The 22,426-nt window shown below is 45.3% G+C and overlaps 2 protein-coding genes across 8 annotated transcripts in view; one reads left to right on the top strand and one right to left on the bottom strand.

The window, feature by feature from the left end:
- pcmtl (l-isoaspartyl protein carboxyl methyltransferase, like) overlaps positions 1–4,528 on the bottom strand; it is a 24,276-nt gene extending 19,748 nt beyond the window's left edge. For 2 of the 3 annotated variants that reach the window (XM_052016911.1, XM_052016925.1), the window contains exons 1-2: positions 3,914–4,023; positions 1,607–1,731 (exon numbers count right to left, since the gene is read on the bottom strand). In XM_052016911.1, the coding sequence (XP_051872871.1) occupies positions 1,607–1,715 (109 nt within the window). In that variant the 5' untranslated portion in view covers positions 1,716–1,731; positions 3,914–4,023. Of the gene's footprint in view, positions 1–1,606; positions 1,732–3,913; positions 4,024–4,522 lie in introns of those variants that run through there. The other variant, XM_052016917.1, reaches the window with a different exon arrangement.
- ccdc32 (coiled-coil domain containing 32) lies at positions 3,869–19,962 on the top strand. 5 transcript variants are annotated; one of them, XM_052016934.1, is made up of 4 exons: positions 3,869–3,987; positions 5,468–5,774; positions 13,715–13,871; positions 14,577–19,962. In XM_052016934.1, the coding sequence occupies exons 2-4, from the start codon at positions 5,522–5,524 to the stop codon at positions 14,719–14,721; spliced, it is 555 nt and encodes a 184-aa protein (XP_051872894.1). In that variant the 5' UTR covers positions 3,869–3,987; positions 5,468–5,521; the 3' UTR covers positions 14,722–19,962. The 5 variants fall into 5 exon arrangements, with proteins under 5 accessions (XP_051872894.1, XP_051872908.1, XP_051872914.1 ...); XM_052016948.1 differs by having other exon boundaries at positions 3,947–3,987; positions 5,465–5,774; XM_052016954.1 differs by having other exon boundaries at positions 3,959–4,003.
- Positions 19,963–22,426: the final 2,464 nt, after the last annotated feature.

The following is a 22,426-nucleotide window of genomic DNA, read 5'->3' on the forward strand; positions in this document are numbered from 1 at the left end:
GCACTGACGTGATGAAATGATCTGTATATATGGCATGCAAAAAGAAGCTTTTCACTGTACTCAGTACGTGACAATAATGAACCAATTTACCAATTCCCAATCCACATTCATACGTTATCCACAATTCCACATATTTCTTGGCACCTCTTCTGCAGCAGCTTATCGAAAGCCTACTGAAAATCCAAATATAGTTCACCACTGGTTCTCCTTAACTATTATATTCTCCATGTACTAATCAAACATGACTTTCCTTTTACAAACCCATGCTGACTCTACTTAACATATTATTCTTTTCTAGGGGCTCTGGTTTATTACAATTTTTATTACAGATTCCAGCATTTTTCCCACTACTGATGTTAGTGGTTCCGTGTTTTCCCTTTCCCCACAGTTTTTCAATAATCGATCCATATTTGCAATCTGCAGGAACTATTCCAGAATCTCCAGACGTTTGGAAGATGATGAATAGAGCATCCACTCTCTGGAGCCACCTCTTCCAAAGTCACCAGTGTGTCTGTGGGATGTAACACTTGCAGTCTCACCAATTTCTCTGGTTCTTTTTTTAAACCGATACTGCAAGGGGTTGAGGGGGTTGCAGGTGGAGATGGCGGGAGTAGGTTGCAGGAGAGAGAGAAAGAGAGAGAGAGAGAGAGAGAGAGAGAGAGAACTAAAGGAGGGTGCATCAATGTGGTAGAAGGAACAAGAGCACCAGACTGAGATCAGGAAGAGCAAACACAAGCAATAGAAGCAGGAGGTCATTCCACCTCATGCTTCACCATTCAGTAAGATCAAAGCTGATATTTTACCCGAGTGAAAATAAAAACCTGCAGATGCTGGAAATCTGAAATAAAACAATAAATGCTGGAATCACTCAGAGACGGTGTGGAGGGATGATGAAAGAGGGGAATATCTCCGATGGGGAAAGAGTTATTCCCTTTGTTCTGCCCAACCCTCCCCACTTTCTCTGCCACTGAAACTAACTTGCTTTTCTTTCCTTCCCAGTTCTGATGAAAGGTTTTTGACATGAAACATTAATTGTTTCTTTTTGCCTTACCTTTTACCCAAGGGCTATTTTCCTGCACTAATCCCACATCATTTGATATCTTTTGAAATCTAAATATCAATCAATTTCCATCTTGATTATCCTCAGCCTCCACAGCTTTCTTGGGCAGAGAGTTCTGAAGATTCAGCACAATCTCGGTGAAGTATTTCTCACCCTCTCTGCACTGAATGGCTGACCCCTCAATTTCAAACTGTGAATCCTGGTTCTGAAGACCCAAGCTGGAGGAAATATCAACGCCTCAACTGCCCTGTCAAGCCTGTGCAAGGGAGAGAGGGAGCAGATGAGCAAGTGTGAACAAATGGATCAGATAACGTGAGAGAGTGCACGAGTGCCGCAGTTGATAGATGGTCAGTGTTTCTTTGCCTTTCCCCTTTACCCAAGTGTACTTAAACACTGCCCATCTTCGGTATCATGAAAGTGGTAAGGATTTTTACCCAACACGTTACCTTGTTCTCCACACGTCACCTGGCCTGCTGATTGTTTCCACCCATTTCTAACTCTGTTTGAGTGGATTAAGCTAGCCCTGAAGGGGCTCGAGTTACTCACTTCTCAGGTTCTCGACTAGCTGTGAGTGAGAGTTTCCAGAAGAGGTCCAGGCCATGGTTCTTACAAGTAGCACACCCACTGGAAACACAACAGACAGCCTCGGCATCATCAGTGTGTCCCTTAAACTGAACCAAAGCACAGCAATTAGTGCCAATATCTGCAAAACTATCGCCAGGCAACCTAGAAACACATGCAAAACACCCAGCATAAAGCACAGTAATTCACAATCACACTCTCTCTCTGTTACATTCTCTCTCTTCCTCTGCAGGTACCCATAGTTAGTGGTAGCTTTCTTGGACCCTCTTCCACTCACCCATTAGCTTGCCCTCAGTTACCCACTGGTCTGGTAATCGTTCAACTTGAATATTCCCACTCTTACTTTCAAATCCCTTCATTTCCTCAACTTTCCCATTCAATAATCTTCCAGCCTTCTAAGGTTTCAGTGCATTCAGTCATAGTTATACAGCAGGGAAACAGGCCCTTTGGCCCAACCTGTACATTGCCAACCAAGATGTGCAGTCCTGAGCTAGTCCCATTTGCCTGCATTTGGCCCATATCCCTCTAAACCTTTCCTATTTGTGTACCTGCCTAAATGACTTTTAAATGTTGTAATTTTACCCGCTTTTACAGCTTTCTCTGGCAGCTTGGTCCACATAACCACCCACCTCTGTATAATAAAGCTGCCCCTCAGGTACTTTTTAAATCTTTTCCCTCTCACCTTAAACTATGCCCTCTACTTTTAGACTCCCCTACCCTGGGAAAAAGACTGTGACCATCCTTCATGATTTTCTACACCTCCAAGTTCACCCCTCAGCCTCCTTTGCTCCAGGGAAAAAAGTCCCAGCCTATCCAGCCTCTCCTTATAACTCAAGCCCTCCAGTCCCAGTATCATCCTCGTGAATCTTTTCCTGCACTCTTTTCGACTTAGTGACATCCTTCCTATAGCTGGATGACCAGAACGGCACACACAAATACACCTCTGACTTGGCATTTTGCATGCCCTATATTTTACCACTTGACATCAGATGGGCCCCGCTTTCAGTTGCCTGGGCCCTAATCTTTAAAATTCTCCCCCTAAACCTCTTTGTCCCTCTCTTTCTTCTTTTATGCTGCTGCTTGTGGGCAGCACGGTGGCCACTGCCTCACAGCGCCAGACACTCGGTTACAATCCTGACCTCCAATGCAGATTAGTTAATGCAAGAATGATATCGAGGTGGATATGGACGATCCTAGTTATGGCATGAATACGTGACCTGTATGTTCTTCTATGTCAAATATGACACCAATATTGTGAACATCTGGTTCACAGTCAGATGTCAGGAGGAGAGATGCAGTCAGTAGCAGAATGAAGAAAACGTGACAGGGACTAAAGTTGTAAGGAAATTTCAGCTTATCAAGTACCAGATGCTGACCAAACAGTCTGAAAATTTAGAGTCGATACAGTGATTAAGAGAGGCAGTGGTGAAGGTAGATAGATTGGGAATGGACAACAATATCTCAGTTGGGATATAATATGGGGAAGTGTGAAGTTGTTCGTATTCATCAGAAAAGCATAAAACACAAAGTTAATATGCAGGCAGAACAAGCAGTTAGGAAGGCATAAGGAATGTTGGTTTTTATGGCAAGACAGATGGAGTACAAAAGCAATGAAGGTTAAATAGTTTTAGCCTTGTTATTTAAGGAGGGATATGCTTATTAGAAACAGATCAGAGGTTTACTAGATTGATTCCTGGGGTGAAATTGTCTTATGAGGAAAGATTGAGCAAGCTGGGCCTATACACACTGGAGGTTAGAAGAATGAGAGGTGATTTTATTGAAACTCAATTCTGAGGGGACTTGACAGGGTAGATGCTGAGAGGGTGTTTCCCCTGGTGGAAGAATCAATAACTCAGGAGCAAAGTTCAAAATAAGAGGTCGCTGAGAAATGAAAATGAGAAGGAATTTCTTCTCTAAGGGGAGTGACACCCTGGGATTCTCTACCCAGGGAGCTGTGGAGATTCAGTCACTGAAGGTATCCTGGGCAGGGACAGGTGTTTGGACACTGGGGAGCCAGAGGTTAAGGAGAAGCAGGTGGGAAAGCGGAGCCGAGGAACAGGATAAAGTTCGAAAGGCATATTGTCATTTCCCCTCTCCCCAAACAAATCCCTCCAACTTCTCCACGCCCCTCCGCCTACTCCCTCCCCTTCACTCCTCCTCCCCCTCTTCCCCCTTTCACTTCGCCCACCCATTCTCGCCATCGCCACTCCCTCCTCCCTCTTCGTCCTCCACCCCTCCTGCCCTCACTACCCCCGCCCCTCCTCCACTCACAGCTGCTGTCGCCGTCTAATGACGTGAGCGCCGCGCCTCCTGAGCTCGAGAGGCGGCGATTGGGATGTCGTTGGGTGAGTGACGCAGACGGTGGGTCTCGCGCCCGGCGGGTCGTCACTTCCCCCCCTTCCCCCCTCTCCCTCTCCCCCCCCTCCCCCCCTCTCCCCCCTCCCCCCCCTCTCCCCCCTCCCCCCCTCTCCCCCTCTCCCCCCTCCCCCCTCTCCCCCTCTCCCCCTCTCCCCCTCTCCCCTTCCCCCCCTCTCCCCTTCCCCCCCATCACTCCCCCCTCCACCCCCATCACCGCCCCTCCCCATGACTCCGCCTCTGCCCGCCTGGGGTCACTCCCCCTCCTCCCCCCGTCACTCCCTGTGACCCCTGTCACGCCCCCCCCCCACCCGGTCTCCCCGTCGACAGCCCCCCCCACCGACCCTCACACCCGTCGACATCATCACCTTCATCCTGACACTCCCGGCCCCACCTTCAATATCCTCCCCCCGTCCGTCCCCCCCGCACCCACCATCATCTTCACCCCCCCCCCCTCCACTCCACTCCTCTCCTCTCACACCGCCCCTCACTCCCGTCTGCACCGTCAATGTCTCCACGCCTCACCGTCTACTGAACTGTAGCCCGGCGAGAGGAAATGAGGCAAATTGGTTTATATACTCCAGAGTTAGGAAAAGTAAAAGGTTATTACATTAAAATGTATAGAATTCTTCTAGGCTTGACAGGGAGATGCAAGGATGATGTTTTCCCCTAACTAGGGTGTGTGGAACCAGGGTTCATGGTCTCAGAACTACAGGGCAGCCGTGCAGGGCTGTGATGGGAAGGGTGATAGTGATACAGCAGGTAGTGCTGCCTCACAGCTCCAGCGACTTCGGTTCAGTTCTGGCCTCTGTGCTGTCTGTGTGGAGTTTGCACATTCTACCTCTGACTACGTGGGTTTCCTCTGGGTGCTCCGGTTTTCTCCCACATCCCAAAGATATGTGGGTCAGTTGGTTAATTGGCTGCTGTAAATTGCCCCTATTGTGGGTGGGTGGCAGGGGAATCAGTGGGGAATTGATGGGAATGACAGAGAGAATAGGTTACAGAGGTATGATGGGGTTGCTCTGAGAGCTGGCATAGACTTGATGGGCCAAAGGGGTTTCTTCTGCTCATGAGGAGGAAGGAGCTAAATTTCTTCACCCAGAGCGTAATACTGAATCTTAGGAATCCTCTAATCAGGACAGCTATTGAGGCTTAGTGAGAGAATATATTCAAGGCAGAGTTTGATATTCTTAGATATTGAGTAAATCAAGGCAGTGATGAATGACAGAGCAGGTTTGATGAGCCAAATGGACTTCACTTGCTTCTTATGCTACTACCATTGCTTCCTGAGGCCTGGGAATGACTTGTTACTCACTGGGTGGGAACCGTGGGTTGCTCCCCATCGAGGGAACCACTTGTCGCTCTCTGTCAGTGCAGACTGCCTGTCACTTCCCCTCTGTCCGTGGTGGTGGTGGTGGAATGGCTGCCTACGCTCTGGTAAAAGACTGAATCTTCTTTTTGCCTCAGCAGTTTCCATTGGTTGAGTCCTAAGAGAGTACTGACCAACTTCGGTTGTCTTTGGGAATGGCTGCCAGCGAGACAGAGTCTGCCGACGATATATGGGAAAGGATATGTTCTGCACTGCCAGCTCAGATGATGGACGTGAATGAAACCAATTCCCCAGTCAAAGAATGCTTCCCAGAATCTTTCTCTGAAATATTCAGCCCAATTCCAGTCACGGAGCCAGACGTAGATTTGATGAACAACAAGAATCATGCAGAGGGAATCGATCCTTGGGCTCCCATGGCTGATTCACAGCAATATCTGGCAATGTTGGGTGAGTGCAATGCAGGGCTTTTTATACCAGACACCCTCTTACCCTAGTGGGTGGGTAGGGGGTGGAATCTGATCTGATGCACGGCCAATGCTCTAGCACAGAGGTTTTCAACCTGTGGTCCACGGACCCCTGGGGGTCTGCAGCGGGTTGCCAGGGGGTCCGCGAGCAAGCCAAGAAAAAAATGGAAAAGTGACCTGTTACAAAGACGTAGCTTACTTGCTTGCTCCAGTTTGCCACTATTCAGAAAATCGGCCATATCTATTCTATCTCTTATAGGCAACAATCTTAGAGACTTAGATGGTGTTCCCTTCTGGTAAGCTGCCGCTTAATATGCGATTTGTGTAGTCAGAGTAGTCAGTAGTGTTCACTACTCACTGCTATTCTGTTGTGCGCTGTAGTGTTAGCGAGACTGAGTGACGTTGGTGTGCCTTAATAATATTGCTTACTTACCGTGCATTTACGCCACAGTGAATGAAAAGTGTGCGTGCGTGTAAATTTTAGATTAGTTTTGATAATTTTGTTTATCAGTAATAGTAATTAAACTGTCCAGCGTGTATTGCTGAGTATGGAGAAATTTCTGAAGAGAAAAGCTGACCAGAAACCGGAAGATTCTGATGAAGAAGGAGATAAGGGTGACCGAAAGAGAAAACAACGCAAGTACGATCCAGAATACATTTCGTATGGCTTCATCGCAGTGGGGACAAATGCGGACCAACCTCTCTGTGTTGTGTGTTTGCAAACACTGTCCAACGATGCAACGAAACCAGCAAAATTGAAGCGCCATTTAACAACAGTGCATCCAGATATTGCCAGTAAGCCGAAGGAATACTTTGAGTGGCAAAAGGAGCTGTACCTCAAGCAGCAAGGCAAAATGACAGCCTGTGCCATTGTAAATGAGAAGGCTCTTCGTGCATCATATTTGGTAGCATTACAAATAGCACATTCCAGAAAGCCTCACACAATTGGAGGAGCTTATACTGCCTGCAGCAGTAGATATGTGCGAAGTTGTACTGGGAAAAGAATCCAGACAAAAACTGAAAGTCATTCCACTGTCTGATAACACAGTAAGCAGAAGAATTGGCGATATGGCAGAAGATATACAGAGCCAGCTGATAGCACGTCTTCAGCAAGTCAGATTTGTAATTCAGCTCGATGAAAGTACTGATGTTGCCAGTGCTGTGCAGTTGTTGGTTTATGTTCGATATTGCTGGGAAGGAGAGGCTTTGGAAGACTTCTTGTTTTGCAAGACGCTCCCAGGGCGTACAACCGGTGAAGAACTTTTCCGTGTGCTTGACACTTTTTTTGTACAATCGGCATTGGCGTGGACACAGTGTATTGGAGTATGCACAGACGGTGCTGCCGCAATGATGGGACGGAAGTCGGGTCTAGTCGCACGAGTGAAAGAAGTAGCTCCACATGTAGCAGCAACCCACTGCATGATTCACTGTGAGGCTTTGGCTGCAAAGGATATGGATGAAAATCTTGCGGATGTGTTTTCCACGTGCATTAAAATCGTTAACTTTATCAAAGCCAGGCTGCTTAATCATCGTTTGTTTGAAAACATATGCCGTGAAGTGGAAGCCGAGCATAAGCATTTGTTGCTACATACAGACGTGAGATGGCTGTCACGAGGCCGCGTTGTGCAGGGTGTATATGAATTGCGAGATGAACTGCTCATTTTCCTAAATGAGCATAACGGATCATTGGCACACTTCTTGACAGATGAGACGTGGGTTGCCAGATTAGCTTATCTTGCAGATATTTTCAACATTTTGAACAGCTTAAATCTATCATTGCAAGGCCCTGGCTCAAATGTTCTGAAAACGCATGACAAAATCAATGCCTTCCAGAAAAAACTCCATATCTGGAAGGGAAGATGCGAGCAAGGCGTCTATGATATGTTTCCGTTGCTGGCTGACTTTCTGACAGTGAACAAGACTAAGACAGAGGCCATTGCAAGCACCGTTTTGAACCATATTCAACAGCTGTCACATTATTTCCATGAGTATTTTGGCGACGATGACACGAGCATGTTTGATTGGATTCGAAATCCGTTTGAATGCATGCTTACTGATTTAACTGGACGTGAACAAGAAGAATTGGCTGAACTGTCATCTGACACGACTTTGCACTTGCAGTTCAACCGACGTCACTGTTGTCGTTCTGGATAGCATGTTCCCAGGAGTATCCACTGCTGTCCGGCAAAGCCGTTTATGTTCTGTTACCATTTGCAACCACTTACTTGTGCGAAATAGCATTTTCTGCAGTCACTGCCATGAAAGCTAAATACAGATCAAGACTGAATATTGAGGATGACATATGCATATGTTTGTCGCACATACCACCACATTTGGACAAACTCTGCAGTGCAAAACCGGCACAACCTTCACATTGAACTGAACACTGAAAGACACCGCTGGTAATTATCGGTGATTGAAATAGTCACTATTTCAATAGGGCCTATGTGCAGTGATTTAAGTGTTGTATGCATGAATTATCGATTGTTTGATCTTGTGGGCTTTGGGGGTCTGCCATCTAACAAGGACACGTTCTGGGGGTCTGCAGCATGAAAAAGGTTGAAAACCACTGCTCTAGCAGGACCTGGATTGGGTTGGATTGCTTTATTCTTGTCATGTGTACCAAGATTCGGTGAAAAACTTTGTTTGTGTGCCATCCAGGCAGATCATGCCATACATAAGTATGCAGAATATAAGTGTTGGGCAATCTAACCTTTTGTTTCTTACTGTAGTAACATAGAATAGTACAGCACAGGAAAGGGCCCTTTGGCACACAATGTCTGTGCTAAGCATGATGCCAAATTAAATTAATCCCTTCTGCATACACGTGATCCATATTCCTCTGTTCCCTACATATTCATTTGTCTACCTAACAGCCTTTTGAACACAACTATCACATCTGCTTCCACCTTGCCCTGCATGTCTCCTTTAAACTTTCCCCCTCTCACCTTAAAGTTATGTTCTCTAGTATTCGACATTTCTTCCCTGGGAAGAAGATTCTGGCTGTCTTTGTCTCTCATAATTTTTATAAACTTTTATCCGGTCTCCCCTCAGCCTCTGATGTTCAAGAGGAAGGAATCCAACTTTGTCCAACCTCTCCTTATAACTAATACCCTCTAATCCAGGTAGCATCCTGGTAAGCCTCTCTGCTAACATATCCTTGTTGCCCAAACCATGGCAAGCAAGTAGAGATGTCAAGAGATAATCACAGTTCCAGACCTTTGGGAAGCTGCTGTGGTCTACTCCTGGTGCAGTTCTGCATGCATTGTGTAATCTTGTACTATGAATTGTTGATGCACTCCATGTACCGCCTGGTACTGCGTGTAGCAATTCTGTCTGTTTACTGGTGCATTGTGTAGAGTCATAGATACAGCCCTCCAGCCCACCAAGTCCACGGCAGACGTCAACCACCCGTTTACAGTAATCCTGCATTAATCCTATTGTTATTCTTCCCACATTCTCATTAGCTCTCCCCAGATTTTCACTTGCACACTAGAGGCAATTTACTGTGGCCAGTTAACCTACCAACCCGCACATCTTTGGGATGTGGGAGGAATCTGGAGCACCCGGGGGAAACTTGCACAGTCACAGGGAGAACGTGCAAATTCCACGCAGAAAGCACCCAAGGTCAGGATTAAACCGGGGTCTCCGGCGCTGTGAGTAGTGGCTCTACTAGCTGTGCCACTGAGCAAGGCAACTGTGCTGTTGTACCTATAGCTGCTGTATTAAGACTTGTACTGTGTACAGCTTGGTGAGGTCTGAATATTCTCTTGCACTTACTGTGGCTGGTGTAGTCTGAGTACCGTTGTACTGTGTGAGGAGAGATTGGTTCGTCTAGGGTTACCTTCTTTGGAATGAATAAAATGGTGGCATGATTCAACTGAGGTGTAGAAAAGTATGAGGCCTAGGGTGAAGAGAAAGGACCCATTCGCAGAGAGATAGAGCTAAGGTAGCTATTAAAAGGTTAGAGGAGATTTTGACGTGACTATTTGTTCATCCAGAAAGGTTCTAGAACACATTGCCTGAAAGGATGTTGAAGATGCAAACTCTTACAATATTTAAAAAGTACCTGGATGACCACTTGAGGAGCCGTAGCTATGAGAGCTGGGAAGTGGGATTAATCAGTCCATCAGTGAAGACATCATGGGCTGATTGACAGCCACAAGTTTCTAACATTGTACTGTATGTAGACTGTGCAGTCTATATAGGTCCTCCTTACCTTATGTACGCCCAACTTGCGTACATATGAATAAGTGTTTGGGAGACCGGTGGTATGGATTTGCCGGCTGCTGCAGGGCTGCAGGCATCTTCTGCCGTGTGGGAACTCAGTTCACAGCAGCATTTCCAACTTGTGAACTGTTCAGGTTACAAGCACTTCGCAGGAACAGAACCCTGCTGTAACTTGGACAACCTGCATGTTCTTCTTCACTATACATGAAGGTCCTGTATGCAGTTGGGGCAGTCTGTACATTACGTTGTTTATGGTGGTGGTGTGATCAGAGGAATGGTGGGGACAATTAGGACCCAAAATGGTAAGATTCTTTTTGAGTAGAGAACATGGATGAGGTGCGAAATAGTTACCTTCCACCTTGTCTTCACAGGGAACAAGGATGCTGCCAATGTAAAGGAGAAAGTGGTGGTGCTGTTGGATGGGATAAAATATAAAGGTGGAACTTAAAAGTTTGGTGATCCTCAAGATCAAAAGGTCGTCTGTCTATGGGAAGTGTTGTGGGTTACTAGTGAAGCATAGGTGAAAATTGTTCCACAGCAGTGCAGCTAATAGAGCTACTGTGTCACAACTCCCAACAACCCAGGTCAATCCTAATCTCCTGTGATGTCTGTGTGGGGTTTGCAAATTCTCCCTGTGACGGGGCAGGTTTCCCGGAGTACTCCAGTTTCCTCCCATGTCCCAAAAAAGTACAGGTTGGTAAATTAATTGGCCACTATAAGATGCCTCTAGTGTGTAGGTGAGTGGTAGAATCTGTGGAGAGATGATGAGAGAGTTGACCAATTCCTTTATTATTCTCAGCTGGCAAGACCCTTCATCTGGACTGGGGAATAATGGTGAATAATTGGAGAGAATAATGATGGGCTGTTGTTTATCAACTTTAAGGAAGTGGTGTTCCCCAGGGTTGGTATTAGAATCACTGCTCATTTTGATATCTGTTATTGGTTGAGCCTCCATAATACTGCACATAATTTCAGTTTACAGGTGAAAAATTGAAATAATGAGGGGAGGACAGTAGCAGATGTCAGACTTTAGACTGTTCAAACGTACAGTCGTGAAACAGATGAAATTTAACACAGGTTTTTGGTGATAACCTTGAGCAGAAAAACTGAGGGCAGCACAGTGGTCCAGCTAGCAGACCCACAGTGTCATCAGCAAACTTACTAACCTTGCCTTGTACATTCTCATCCAAATTGTTTCTATAAATGATAAACAACAATGGGCCCAGCACCGATCCCCATGGCACACCACTAGTCACAGGCCTCCTGTCCAAAAAAACAACCTTCCACCATCACCCTCTGCTTCCTGCCAATTATGTATCCACTTAGCTAGCTCTTCCTGGAACCCATGCGATCTAACCTTCCAGACTAGCTTTCCATGCAGGACCTTGTCAAAGGCCTTTCAAAAGTCCATATAGACAATGTCCACCACCCTGCCCTCATCAATCCTCTTGGTTACCTCTTCAAAAACATCCTAACAGATTTGTGAGACATGATTTCCCACACACAAAGCCATGCCGACTATCCCTCATCAGTCCTTGTCTGTCCAAATACTGGTAGACCCTGTGCCTCAGAATCCCCTCCAGTAACTTACTTATCACTGTGATGTCAGGCTCACCGGCCTGTAATTGCCTAGCCTTACTTTCCTGTCCCCCTCAAATAACGGTAGAACATTAGATATAAGAGAGATTTTTTTCAGATATTTATTTATTAGTCACATGTACTTCGAAACACACAGTGAAATGCGTCTTCTTGCGTTACTGAGAGTGTACCGGGGGCAGCCTGTAAGTGTTGCCACTCTTCCAGCGCCAACATAGCATGCCCACAGCTCCTAACCTGTACGTCTTTGGAATGTGGGAGGAAACCGGAGCACCCAGAGGAAACCCATGCAGACATGGGGAGAACATACAAACTCCTTACAGACAGCAGCAGGAATTGAACCGGGGTCGCTGGCGCTGTAATAGCGTTATGCTAACCGCTACACTACTATACCCTTCCCCCCCGCCCCCCCCCCCCCCCCCCCCCCCACCAGTCCACCAGAACTTCACCCATGGCTAAAGATGATGCAAGTATCTCTGCAAGGACCTCTGCAATTTCTTCCCTAACTTTCCACAAGGTCTGAGGATGCATTTGGGTCAGGCCCTGGGGATTTATCCACCTTAATATGCTTGAAGGCTGCCAACGCCTCCTCTTTGATTTGTATGTGGTCCAAGATATCACAACTTATTTCCCTCAGTTCCTTAACTTCCATGATCTCCACAGTAAAACCTGATGTTCATTAAAAATCTCGCCCATCTCCTGTGGCTCCATACACACATGGCCATGCTGATCTTTGTTCTTTCACTAGCCACCCTTTTAATATACCTGTAGAATCTCTTGGGATTTTTCTTAACCTTGCCTGTCGGGTCCATCTCATGTCCTCTTTTTGCCCTCCTGATTTCCCTCTTAAGTGTACTCTTACACTTCTTATAGTCATCGAGGGATTCACTTGATCCCGACTTCACAAACTTATGTATGCCTGCTTTTTCCTGACCAGAGCCTCAATATCTTTCGTTAACCAAGGTTCCCTAAACTTGCCAGCCTTGCCCTTCACCCTAACAGGAACAAGCTGTCCCCGAATGCTTGATATCACAGTTTTAAAAACCTCCCACTTGCCAGACATTCCTTCAGCTGCAAACAGCCTCACACAATCGACCTTTGCAAGATCCCACCTAATGCCTCCAAAATCGGCCCTGCCCGTGGACCAGTCCTATTTTTCTCCATTACTATTTTAAAGCTAATAGAATTATGGTCACTGGTCACAAAGTCCCAACTGACACTTCAGTCATTACCCTACCCTGTTCCCTAAGAGGAGGTCCAGTGTTATGCCTTCTCTCGTAGAGTCCTCTATATCTTGATTAAGGAAGCTTTCTTGTGCTTCTTCAGCAAACTCCACCCCATTCAGGCCCTACGCACTATGGGTGACCCAGTCGATAATAGGGAAGTTAAAATCTCCCACTAATATTAGATTTCATAGAAGTTTTAATTATAAGAATAAGAAATGGGAGCAGGAGCTGGCCACATGGCCCTTTGAGCCTGCTCCACAAATCAAGATTACAGCTGATGATCTACCTCAGCACCATTTTCCTGCACTATCTCCATATCCCCTGATGCCCAAAGATCTATCGATCTCTGTTTTGAATGAACACGACAACCGAGCTTCCACAGCCCTCGGGAGTAGAGAATTCCAAAGGTTCTCCAGAAATTTCTCCTAATCCTGAGTGGCCTCTCCCTTATTCTCAGACTGTGTCCCTGGTCCCAGACTCCTCAGTCAAGAGAAACATCCTCCTTGCGTTAAGCTTTTCAAGCCCTTTAGAATCATGAATGATTTGGGCATAAAAGACAAAACTGTTTCTTTTGATTAAAGGGTTCTCAGCCACAGGACGTAGATCTAATGCCAATATAAGGAAACATTTTTGACAGTGATTGGGAATGTATTGCCTAAAAGAAAATAATTTTCAAAATCTAATTGAATAAGTAATTGAAGGGGAGAAGTAACAAGTTTATGGTGAAAGAACAAGATGCTACGAATAACTGACAGCTCTGCCAAAAAGCCAGCATAAGCACAATCAGCAGAGTATCTGCTGCAGCATCCTATGAGTTGCAGTGTGCGTGGCTGATGAAGTCTGTCTACTGACCTTTTCTTTAAACCAATAGAAAATCGCCTGAGGAAATTGAAGGGTATGAATGAAGAGCCAAGTTCAAAAGGGATGCTAAGAAGCCTGTCACAGGCAAAGAAAGAATGCTGGGATCGGTTCCTGCATGAGCAGTATATGTCAGAGATGTACAGCGATGGATATGAGATGGACCAGAGGTAGTGTATGATCTGCAGTAATCTGCTAGGAACTGCAAAATAAGCAGGCATGTCCCAATTCCTCGTGTTAAGCTTGATAGCAGTTTTCTCTCCTCGGACAGTGGGGGGGGCGTGTGGCTGAGGGGAGGGGGAGGGAGAGGGAGTGGTGATGTAAACATTCTTTGTGAATTTGGTGAGGGGGTAAGGGGCTAATACTTGCTCTACCTCCCTGGCAGTTGGCTGCTTGACATTAGGAAAACACTGATGAACATCTCCAGTTATGTATTTTGGAAACAGACACAGTATGTCACTCACCCGGCAGGGTGATGATCCAAGATTCGTACTTGGAATCTTGTTGATGATCCAAGATTCAAGATTCCTAGTCTGTATTGTGGTCTGAGATCCCTTGTCCCATGTGGGCTGAATGCTGAGGGAGTTGCTTTGCGTCTCTGGATTTAGGATGGTCATTCCCAGGAGATGATGGCAGCCAGGTTCTCTACAACGTCCTGTGTGCCGCCATCACCATGATCCACGGCAGGGGTTGGGAAATGTTACTGGGTGTGTTACACTCCAGAATTATCTCTGCTGTCGCAGGGAGATACAGCTGATGTTGCTCCATTACACAGTTAGGGTTTTGTATTTCCACACAGAAGTTTCCCAGTCTGTACACTTCAGACGTCTTGTCCGTTATAATCTGTTCTGTGACCGTTTCTTCTGTTGTTCCAGTGCCATGGACTATTTCAAGCGGTGGGTGCAGCCAGACAGAGTTCCCGTCAACACAGAGGAGGTTCAGTATCTGATCAGCCCTGAAGGGCAATCTGAGAGCCAGGAGAAGCCTGAAGGCGAGAGCTGCTCTTCCTGTGAACAGTAATGACCAATGATGCTGTCTGCCCTTTGAAAGCTGGCTCAGGCCAGAGCTGAGCCGAGCAATGACCATCATCCAAACACAGAAATGTTGAACTGCTTAATGTAACATTGAACACCAGCTGCAAATGCAAATAATGAACCTGAATTGTCCCAGCAGCTGGATCTAGTACTTTAATTTGTCTCACGTGCATTTTAAATAGGGGGTCACACCCAGAGTTTCCTCAGGGCCCCTCTGCCCCCACCAGTGTAACTGACAGTAATCACCTTGACCCACTTCTGTCTGTGGAGCATGAAAGGCCTGAGAGGAATCCAGGAGCTTAAAGGGATTTGCTGCTGCGTGATGTACCTTATCCTGATGACCTATGTACCCCTCACTGCATGAGTGCACCTGTATTGAACAGAATTACAGGCGATTCAGAAAGCTTGCAGTTGAGGAGCGTAACATTGCATGCCTCACTGATAATACATTCATTCAACAGCACACATTCTCCTTCCCCCATCTCAGTATTTAAATATTGTACAGAGCCCAACAAACACCTTGGCCATCAAATGTTGAATGTTCTTGAGCTTTTCCACTTCAGTTGGAGAGAGTGAAATGAATCATTGTTTAGGTTTCAGGGATGAAACTCTCCTGTACTCCTTTTCAGTTATATTGTTTCCTTTGAGTGGCAGTCCTTGAGACCTGATTCATTCCTGATGTCCCCAGTGACATTCTGCTTACTTGGATGTCCCTCCACACTGGACCCGGCTGCATTGCTCTTGCAGAGGGACCACTGACTTAGCCTGGTTTCTCTGTATTGGGAATATGGCAGCTGCCAATCCCTTATGGATCACCTGTTTCCAGCTGTTTACTCTGGAGGGGTGCTAACCATTCTGTACTTAATTCTGTAAGTATGAATGTTTTTATCTCTCTACCATATCTCCACTCACTAACCTGTCTCTATCAAAACACCCCCATCAAAGTCTTCAGTAGCCTCCACCTTCCTGTGCCCATCCCTGCCGCTTTTAGTATATGCCGAGGGATTCTGTAACCCTTTGACTCCCACATGAAATGCTCTGGGCTGCTGAATGATGCTGAGCAGGGCAAATCATAGAACAATGGAATCATAGAATTGTTATGGCACAGGAGGCCTTTTGGCCCATTGAGCCCATGCTAACTCTTTGTGGAGCAATCCAGTTAATCCCAATTCACTACTCTTTCCCATAGCCTTATTTCTCCTATCCTGTTCCCTTTAGAAAGCCCCGATAGACTTTTTCTCCACTGTTCTGCAGCCAGTGTCTTCTAAATCATTGCCTCTGTTGGTGTAAAAACAATCTCACATTCAGTCCATGCCTTTGTGCCCATCCTTTTAAAATCTGTGCCTCTGGTCCTTGAGTGACACATATAGAAATAATACCCTATTTAAACCTTTCCCTGAAGCAGATGCAGGGGCATTGTCAGGCCCCTGTCCCAACCACATCTAATTCAGAGGTTAATATCTGGATGTTAAACCTTTGCTCAGTGAATGTGTTACAAATGCCACTGAGCTGGACAGTGCTTTTCAGCTAAAGCGGTTTACAGCACAGAAGGAGACCGCTCAGTCTGTGTTTACTACATCCTTTGGCTTACATTCCCTGCTTTCTCTCTAACAGCACCATAAATCTGTGGTTTGTTATTTAACCTGGTGCTAAAGTACTATTATAACATGTGATTTTTATTTTAAAGGGGAAAGGATATATTTAAAGGAGACAATTTTCATCTAGCACCTGTTAGACCAAGCTATGAAATGTATTGAGTAGTTCCATTTCTGCTGAGACTAGTGATGAAACTGCCCCCACACAGATTCGTGCTTTGCTAGTAATGAAGCTGGAGCACAGTTAGACCCTGTGTAATGAAAGAGTGGGCTGCCCTGCTCCACCTGACAGGTATGTAAGGTTTGGACAAAAGCAAAATATGCAGGACATATAAAATCAGTGGGAATATTCAGCAGGTTAGCTAGTATCTGATGTGAGGGAAATAAGAGTTAAAGTGAGAGAATTAACAGTAGATTGGGAAAGAACAGATGATTAACTGACAGATGATTCATTACACAGGTCAATGTGCTGATAACTGTCCCCATTGAGCCATTTTGACCCATCCCACCACAGATTGTCCTACATATCCCTCCCTGATCTCTTCTGCTGAAAACCAACTTGCATCTCCCTCTTTCCCAGTTCTGATGAAGGGTCACAGCCCCAAAAATGATGACTGTTTTCCTTTACACAGTTGTGGTCTAACTTGCTGAGTTTTGCCAGCATGTTCTCTTTTGTTTCAGGTTTCCGGCATCTGCAGTTGTTTTGATTTTGATTAATTCTTTTTCCCCAGCTGTTTGGTATCAACCTCGTGAATTGTTTTTGAACTTCTCTGGTGCCTCTACATCCTTTTCATTAATAGAGAGACCAAGGCTCCAGGGTAATAACTTCTCCCCCTTTGAAATGTCCCTCTAAAACTATACACCAGTATTAATGATTTCATTAAGATTGTAGCTATATTTAATGAGTTGTGAATTAATTGCTTGTCTCTACAATGTATTTTTGGAAAAAAGAAACGGATGATGTCTCCTATTAGATGACTGGGAACCATATTCAAAGTGTGAGCCTTCAGGATAGTGAGAAATTGATGGAGGTTAGATACAGTAAACGAGGAAGAAGTGAGACAGGCTAAAACTGCATTGATTCACCCCACCTGCAGGTGTCATCATACTCCATGGAATTGAAGGAAGCCTCGCGTTCCACATACAGATTCATTAAAAATAGTAAGGTTAGTAAACATGCAAACCTAGCACTGGGGTTCATTTCTATGGAATGCCATTCAAAAGCAGAGAAATTGTCACATTTATCTAGGGTTTTGGTCTCCATGTTTATGAATAAAGACTATGGAGACGTCAAGGAAGGCGCAAAAACGATTTTCAAGGATAGCCCCAGAATTGAAAAATACATTTGTAAAGAAAGACTGAACAGGCTGGAATCCCTTACTCTAGAAAACGAAAGGCTGAGGGGTGACCAGGTAGAGGTTGTTCAAAATTATGCAATGGTTTGATGGATTTGATGTTTCCACTTCTGGGGTGTCTAGGTCCAGGGGATATAAATACATCAAAGAATTTTCAGTGGGTCAGACTGGAGAGGCTGAGGTGGTTGTTTTTGGAGCATTGAGAGGAGGTTTGATGGAGGTGTGCAAAATCATGACTGATTTAGGTTGGGTAAGGAGGGGGTTACACTATTATGTTAGCTAATGGTCCAAGGACCAGCCTTTGTAAACATAACATTTTGACAAAAGGTAAAAGGGAGACATGGGTAAAATCATATTTACCCGGATATGATCTAGAACTCAATGCTTGTGGGGAATGGTGGAGACACCATCAGTCAGGGCTTTCAGAGGAGAATTGGATAGCATATGAGAATAATTTGCAGGACTGTGGGGAAAGCAGTTTGACACATTGAGATCTGTTGCATGGATCCTTCCTCTCAGTCAATATAGATATCTCATTCAGAAGCTGTGCAAAAGATGCTATTATTGGCTTGTTATAAGATATCTTTATTAGTAACATGTACATCGAAACACACAGTGAAATGCATCTGTTGCATAGGGTTCTGGGGGCAGCCCACAAGTGTCACCACGCTTCCGGTGCCAACATAGCATGCCTACAACTTCCTAACCCCTACGTCTCTTGGAATGTGGGAGGAAACCGGAGCACCCGGAGGAAACCCATGCAGACACGGGGAGAACGTACAAACTCCTTACAGACAGTGGCTGGAATTGAACTCAGGTCGCTGGCGCTGTTCTATAATGAGATTGGACCCTCAACAGAAACTCCTGCACTTTCCACACCACCACTGGACTCATTAACAGTAACAGGTTTGTCCTCATCACAACTTACAGCCACGTCCTCCTCATCAGTATTCCCACCTTTATTAAGAATCCTATCTTCTAATGTTGCATGTCTTGTCGCAAAGACAACTGTGTGTCATCTACCTAAGATTTGTGCATTAGCTTTAAGTGTCAAAGTTTTCATAGCCTTTCTCCTTCTTCCTCAGACCAAGTAGATATGGGTTGATCTCTATTACCAACTATGATAGTGTCACCACCGGAACTATTTAATAAATTCCACCTGAAGCTTTCTGACTGATTTTTGTTGAAGAATCCACACCACACTGAACAGTAGAAAGATCCAGCTCTTTCCTGTCCAATAATAACCTCATTCTGCTTAACCGTGTCAACCCTACCCCTTGCATAATCTCACACAATAACATGATGTTTATTGATCTTATCACATCTCGAACACAACCTTAATCAGAACATCAGGATGTTTTCTTTCATAATGTTTATAAAATGGTCTGAATGCTATGAACTCAATACACAGTTCACAACTAGTGGGGTATCGATGGGCTGAATGGCCTAATTCTGCTCTTATATCTTATGGTGTTACAACAACTTCTGTTATAATATTTATATGAGAGCCATTGTGGAAGGTGGACTCAAGCCTCTCACAACATAAAACAGATTTCTTAAAATTAACATCTCAGTCTTTAAAATCATCCATTAAAGCTATCCTTGGGCTAGTTAAAATGTTAAACGCAGTTTTAAAGTATATCCTCACTCTGCCTGGGTTATCCTTTTTATTCAATCCTTCTCACTCTCCTTGTCCTCAACACCCATGTTATGCAGGTACCAGAGTAACCCAAAGAGCTAAAATCCTCTCAGCTACAATAAATAGTTTGTATTGATGATATGATGGCCAGCCTAGCTGGGTTTAAGAAGGACTGTCCACAGTAAGTGCATTTATCACCTGGGGTCCCTGTGAAGACCTCACCAGGGGAGGTATTCTTTCTCCAGGACCTATACCATCCAGATCTCAGTGCCCCACTTGAGATTGCTTGCCAGCAGTGTCCTTAATGTTAGGCTATACAATGCACTGTACCCAACAAACTACTAGCAAGCCCACTTAGCTGGCAAAGCCATTTGCCTTGGAGGAACCAGATGGAGATGGGACTATGTGATTATGAAGTACAGTTCACCATTCCTCACTAACAATATTCTGCTGGGTGGATGATGCACACCTGCCAATTCACCAATTCCTTTCCTCGGAGGAATAGGACTGGCGCAGTTTGTTCTGCCAGAAGCTAGTATGGACAATGGACTGAATAGCCTCTTGTGCCATAACAATTGCATGATTCTATAATAAATCCAGTGGGCAATTCAGAAGAAACATATTTACCCAGGCTGATTGCTACCAAAAGATGTAGTTGAATCAAGTAGCAGAAATGCAACTAAGAACAGGAAAGAGGAATAGTAGGATACGTTAATGGTGTTGGATAATGATTGATGGAGGAGGCTCATGCAGAGCAGAAACATTGGCTTGGAAATTGGGTCAAATGGTCTGCTTCTGTGCTGCAGATTTTTTGTGAAGTGAGTATTCACAGTGATGTTCCAATGCTGTGTGTAAGTACCTAGATACGCCATTAGCCAGTCAACACACAAATATCCCAATGAGCTGTCAATCAGTGTCAATTCACTTAGATTTCTTTCACCATGATCTCTGTCTCTCTTGTTCTCATTCTTTCCATCTCTGTTGCACTATTTCTCCCATGTTCTCTGTTACTATCTCTATCTCTGTATCTCTACCGTCCTTTTGCTCACTGTCTTTCTGTCCTGTTGATGTTCTATTAAGAATAAAAAATTTATTAGGATTAAATTTATTCCTTTTTTTTTTGCTATTCTCTACCAGGATTCTTTCCCTATCTCTGGTTCTCAGGCTGAACGATAAATGCTTCACCAATTTGCCCACATTTAATAGGATAATAATGAGAGTCTGTGACAGGGAGCTGACCCCTGTGGGTTAGAATTATCTTCCCTGAAACAGCTTCGTTGGTTTTTCTGCTTTCAAAAGCCCAGAGTGAGGAGTCAAATTGGGCCTGGGGGTGACCCTGCATTCTGAGTCAATTGGATTCCCCCTGTTAATCCCCTAATGTAGGTTTAATTAAGGGGTTGGGGAGAGCGACATGCTGTCTTTACAAGCTGGTTCAGGGTTCCCAGGTGACATTTCACTTCAGTGATTGATCAAACACTGAAGGGTTCAGTCTCTGTAAGTTCAGTGCGTAGGTTAAAGGCACTTAACTGGTGCCTTTGCTGAAACTGTTTCATGTCAGGACGTTAAACAGGAGAGCTTCCTTAACTGAGTCCCTGACAATGCCAGGCAGCTGTGCCCAGCTCTCTTATCCGGACTGGGCTTCTGCAGATTAAACCCATAAAAGCGTGTGCAGGCACGGGGCCAGGTTGTGTTCTGTTAAGACAGGTCACCTGGGGAGCAGCAAACATGAGAGGCCAGCTGGAGCTTCACTGCACAGAGTGCTTCTACAGTACCACTTGAACACACATCGAGGCCAGTAACAGGACACAGCTGTGAATTATAGGCCCAGGCACAAAGTGGTATGTTTTGTCTTAAATATAATGCCAGCAGTGTCCTTCCACGCTCTGCAGACCCATTGTACACTGCCACATACTATGAGAATCCTTCAACACATGGAGTAAATAAACAGGTATGGGATAAATGGAGAATAATGCCTTCTGCATCTCGTTACATGTGTCAAACAAGCCCAAGGCGTTACAGAACCAGTTTGGGTGTGTGTCTCTCCCTCTCTCGTTCACGCTCTCGTATGCATGGGAAAGAATAAATGGGCATTGTCATAAAACAGTGTCAATTACCCCACCAGCCAATTTGCACACAGAAAGATCCCACATTGGCAATCTCCAGGTCTCCATGTCAGGAACACCCTGCAGTCAGTCTCTGGGGTCTCACTACTGTCAATCCACAGTCAGTCTGGTCTGTCCCCACCCACCTCATTGCAGCCTCCTGATCCCTGAGGTCCTGGAACCTCACTCACTGATAGACTGGACTGGTCCCTGGGCTCACTTACCGAGCTGGGAGTAAGCCTGCCCCTGTAGGAAGGAAGTGGGGTTAGAGAAGAAGGAGGGATCAGAGCAATCATGGGGAGAACAGGTGAAGGTCAATTTGGGAGGCTTGGGTAAGTTGGCCAGCTCTTGTTTTAATTATCTAAGGAATGAGGTACCAGTCTATGGTACTACAGGTGAATATCCAGCTTCCCTAGGGACCTTGGCAATGGCTGAACAAGCCTAGCCACAACATCTCCTTATCCTTGGGAAACTGTGTTGGTAACCCCACTCCTAAACAACCTTATTATGGGCCTTATTCTGGACTCCACCACACAAGTAATAGTTTTTGTATAATAACTTTAATTAACTGATTGGAATCGGACTGTTCTTTGTGCTGCTGTACCGGGGGAAAAAATGAAAGCTGTCCTTCCTGCAGCACCCCTCATCATTTCTGGATGTTCTAAAGAGACCGACAGCCATTCCTCACTGATACTTCTGCAGTATCACTATCGCAGGATGTGCAACAGCCAAATTGTGCTCAACGAGACGCCGCAAAATCAATCCGATAACTACAGATTATCGGCTTTTTGGTGACAGTGGTGTAGGGATAAATATTGGCTGGAATAAACAACTGTCCTTCGAACAGGAAGTGAAATGGTTGCCTGCCCAAGTTCCTCCTCTTAAGTTGCTGGAAAATTGCGAGTTTCTCCACACTTCTGCGAGCAAATGCCTTGATTTGTATTCATCTGCTGTTCCCTCTTGCTGGCAGGCACTTCCCATGTTCCATCCTGAGCCCTGC

The sequence above is a fragment of the Pristis pectinata genome, chromosome 1 (assembly GCF_009764475.1).
Source record: "Pristis pectinata isolate sPriPec2 chromosome 1, sPriPec2.1.pri, whole genome shotgun sequence".
NCBI classification, from domain to species: Eukaryota; Metazoa; Chordata; class Chondrichthyes; order Rhinopristiformes; family Pristidae; genus Pristis; species Pristis pectinata.

Excerpts from the sequence above, each read along its gene's own strand:
- ccdc32 (XM_052016934.1), top strand. The coding sequence starts at position 5,522 with ATGGCTGCCAGCGAGACAGAGTCTGCCGACGATATATGGGAAAGGATA. Across the intron at positions 5,775-13,714 it reads GCAATATCTGGCAATGTTGG|AAAATCGCCTGAGGAAATTG; the intron begins GTGAGTGCAATG and ends TTAAACCAATAG. Across the intron at positions 13,872-14,576 it reads GGATATGAGATGGACCAGAG|TGCCATGGACTATTTCAAGC; the intron begins GTAGTGTATGAT and ends CTGTTGTTCCAG.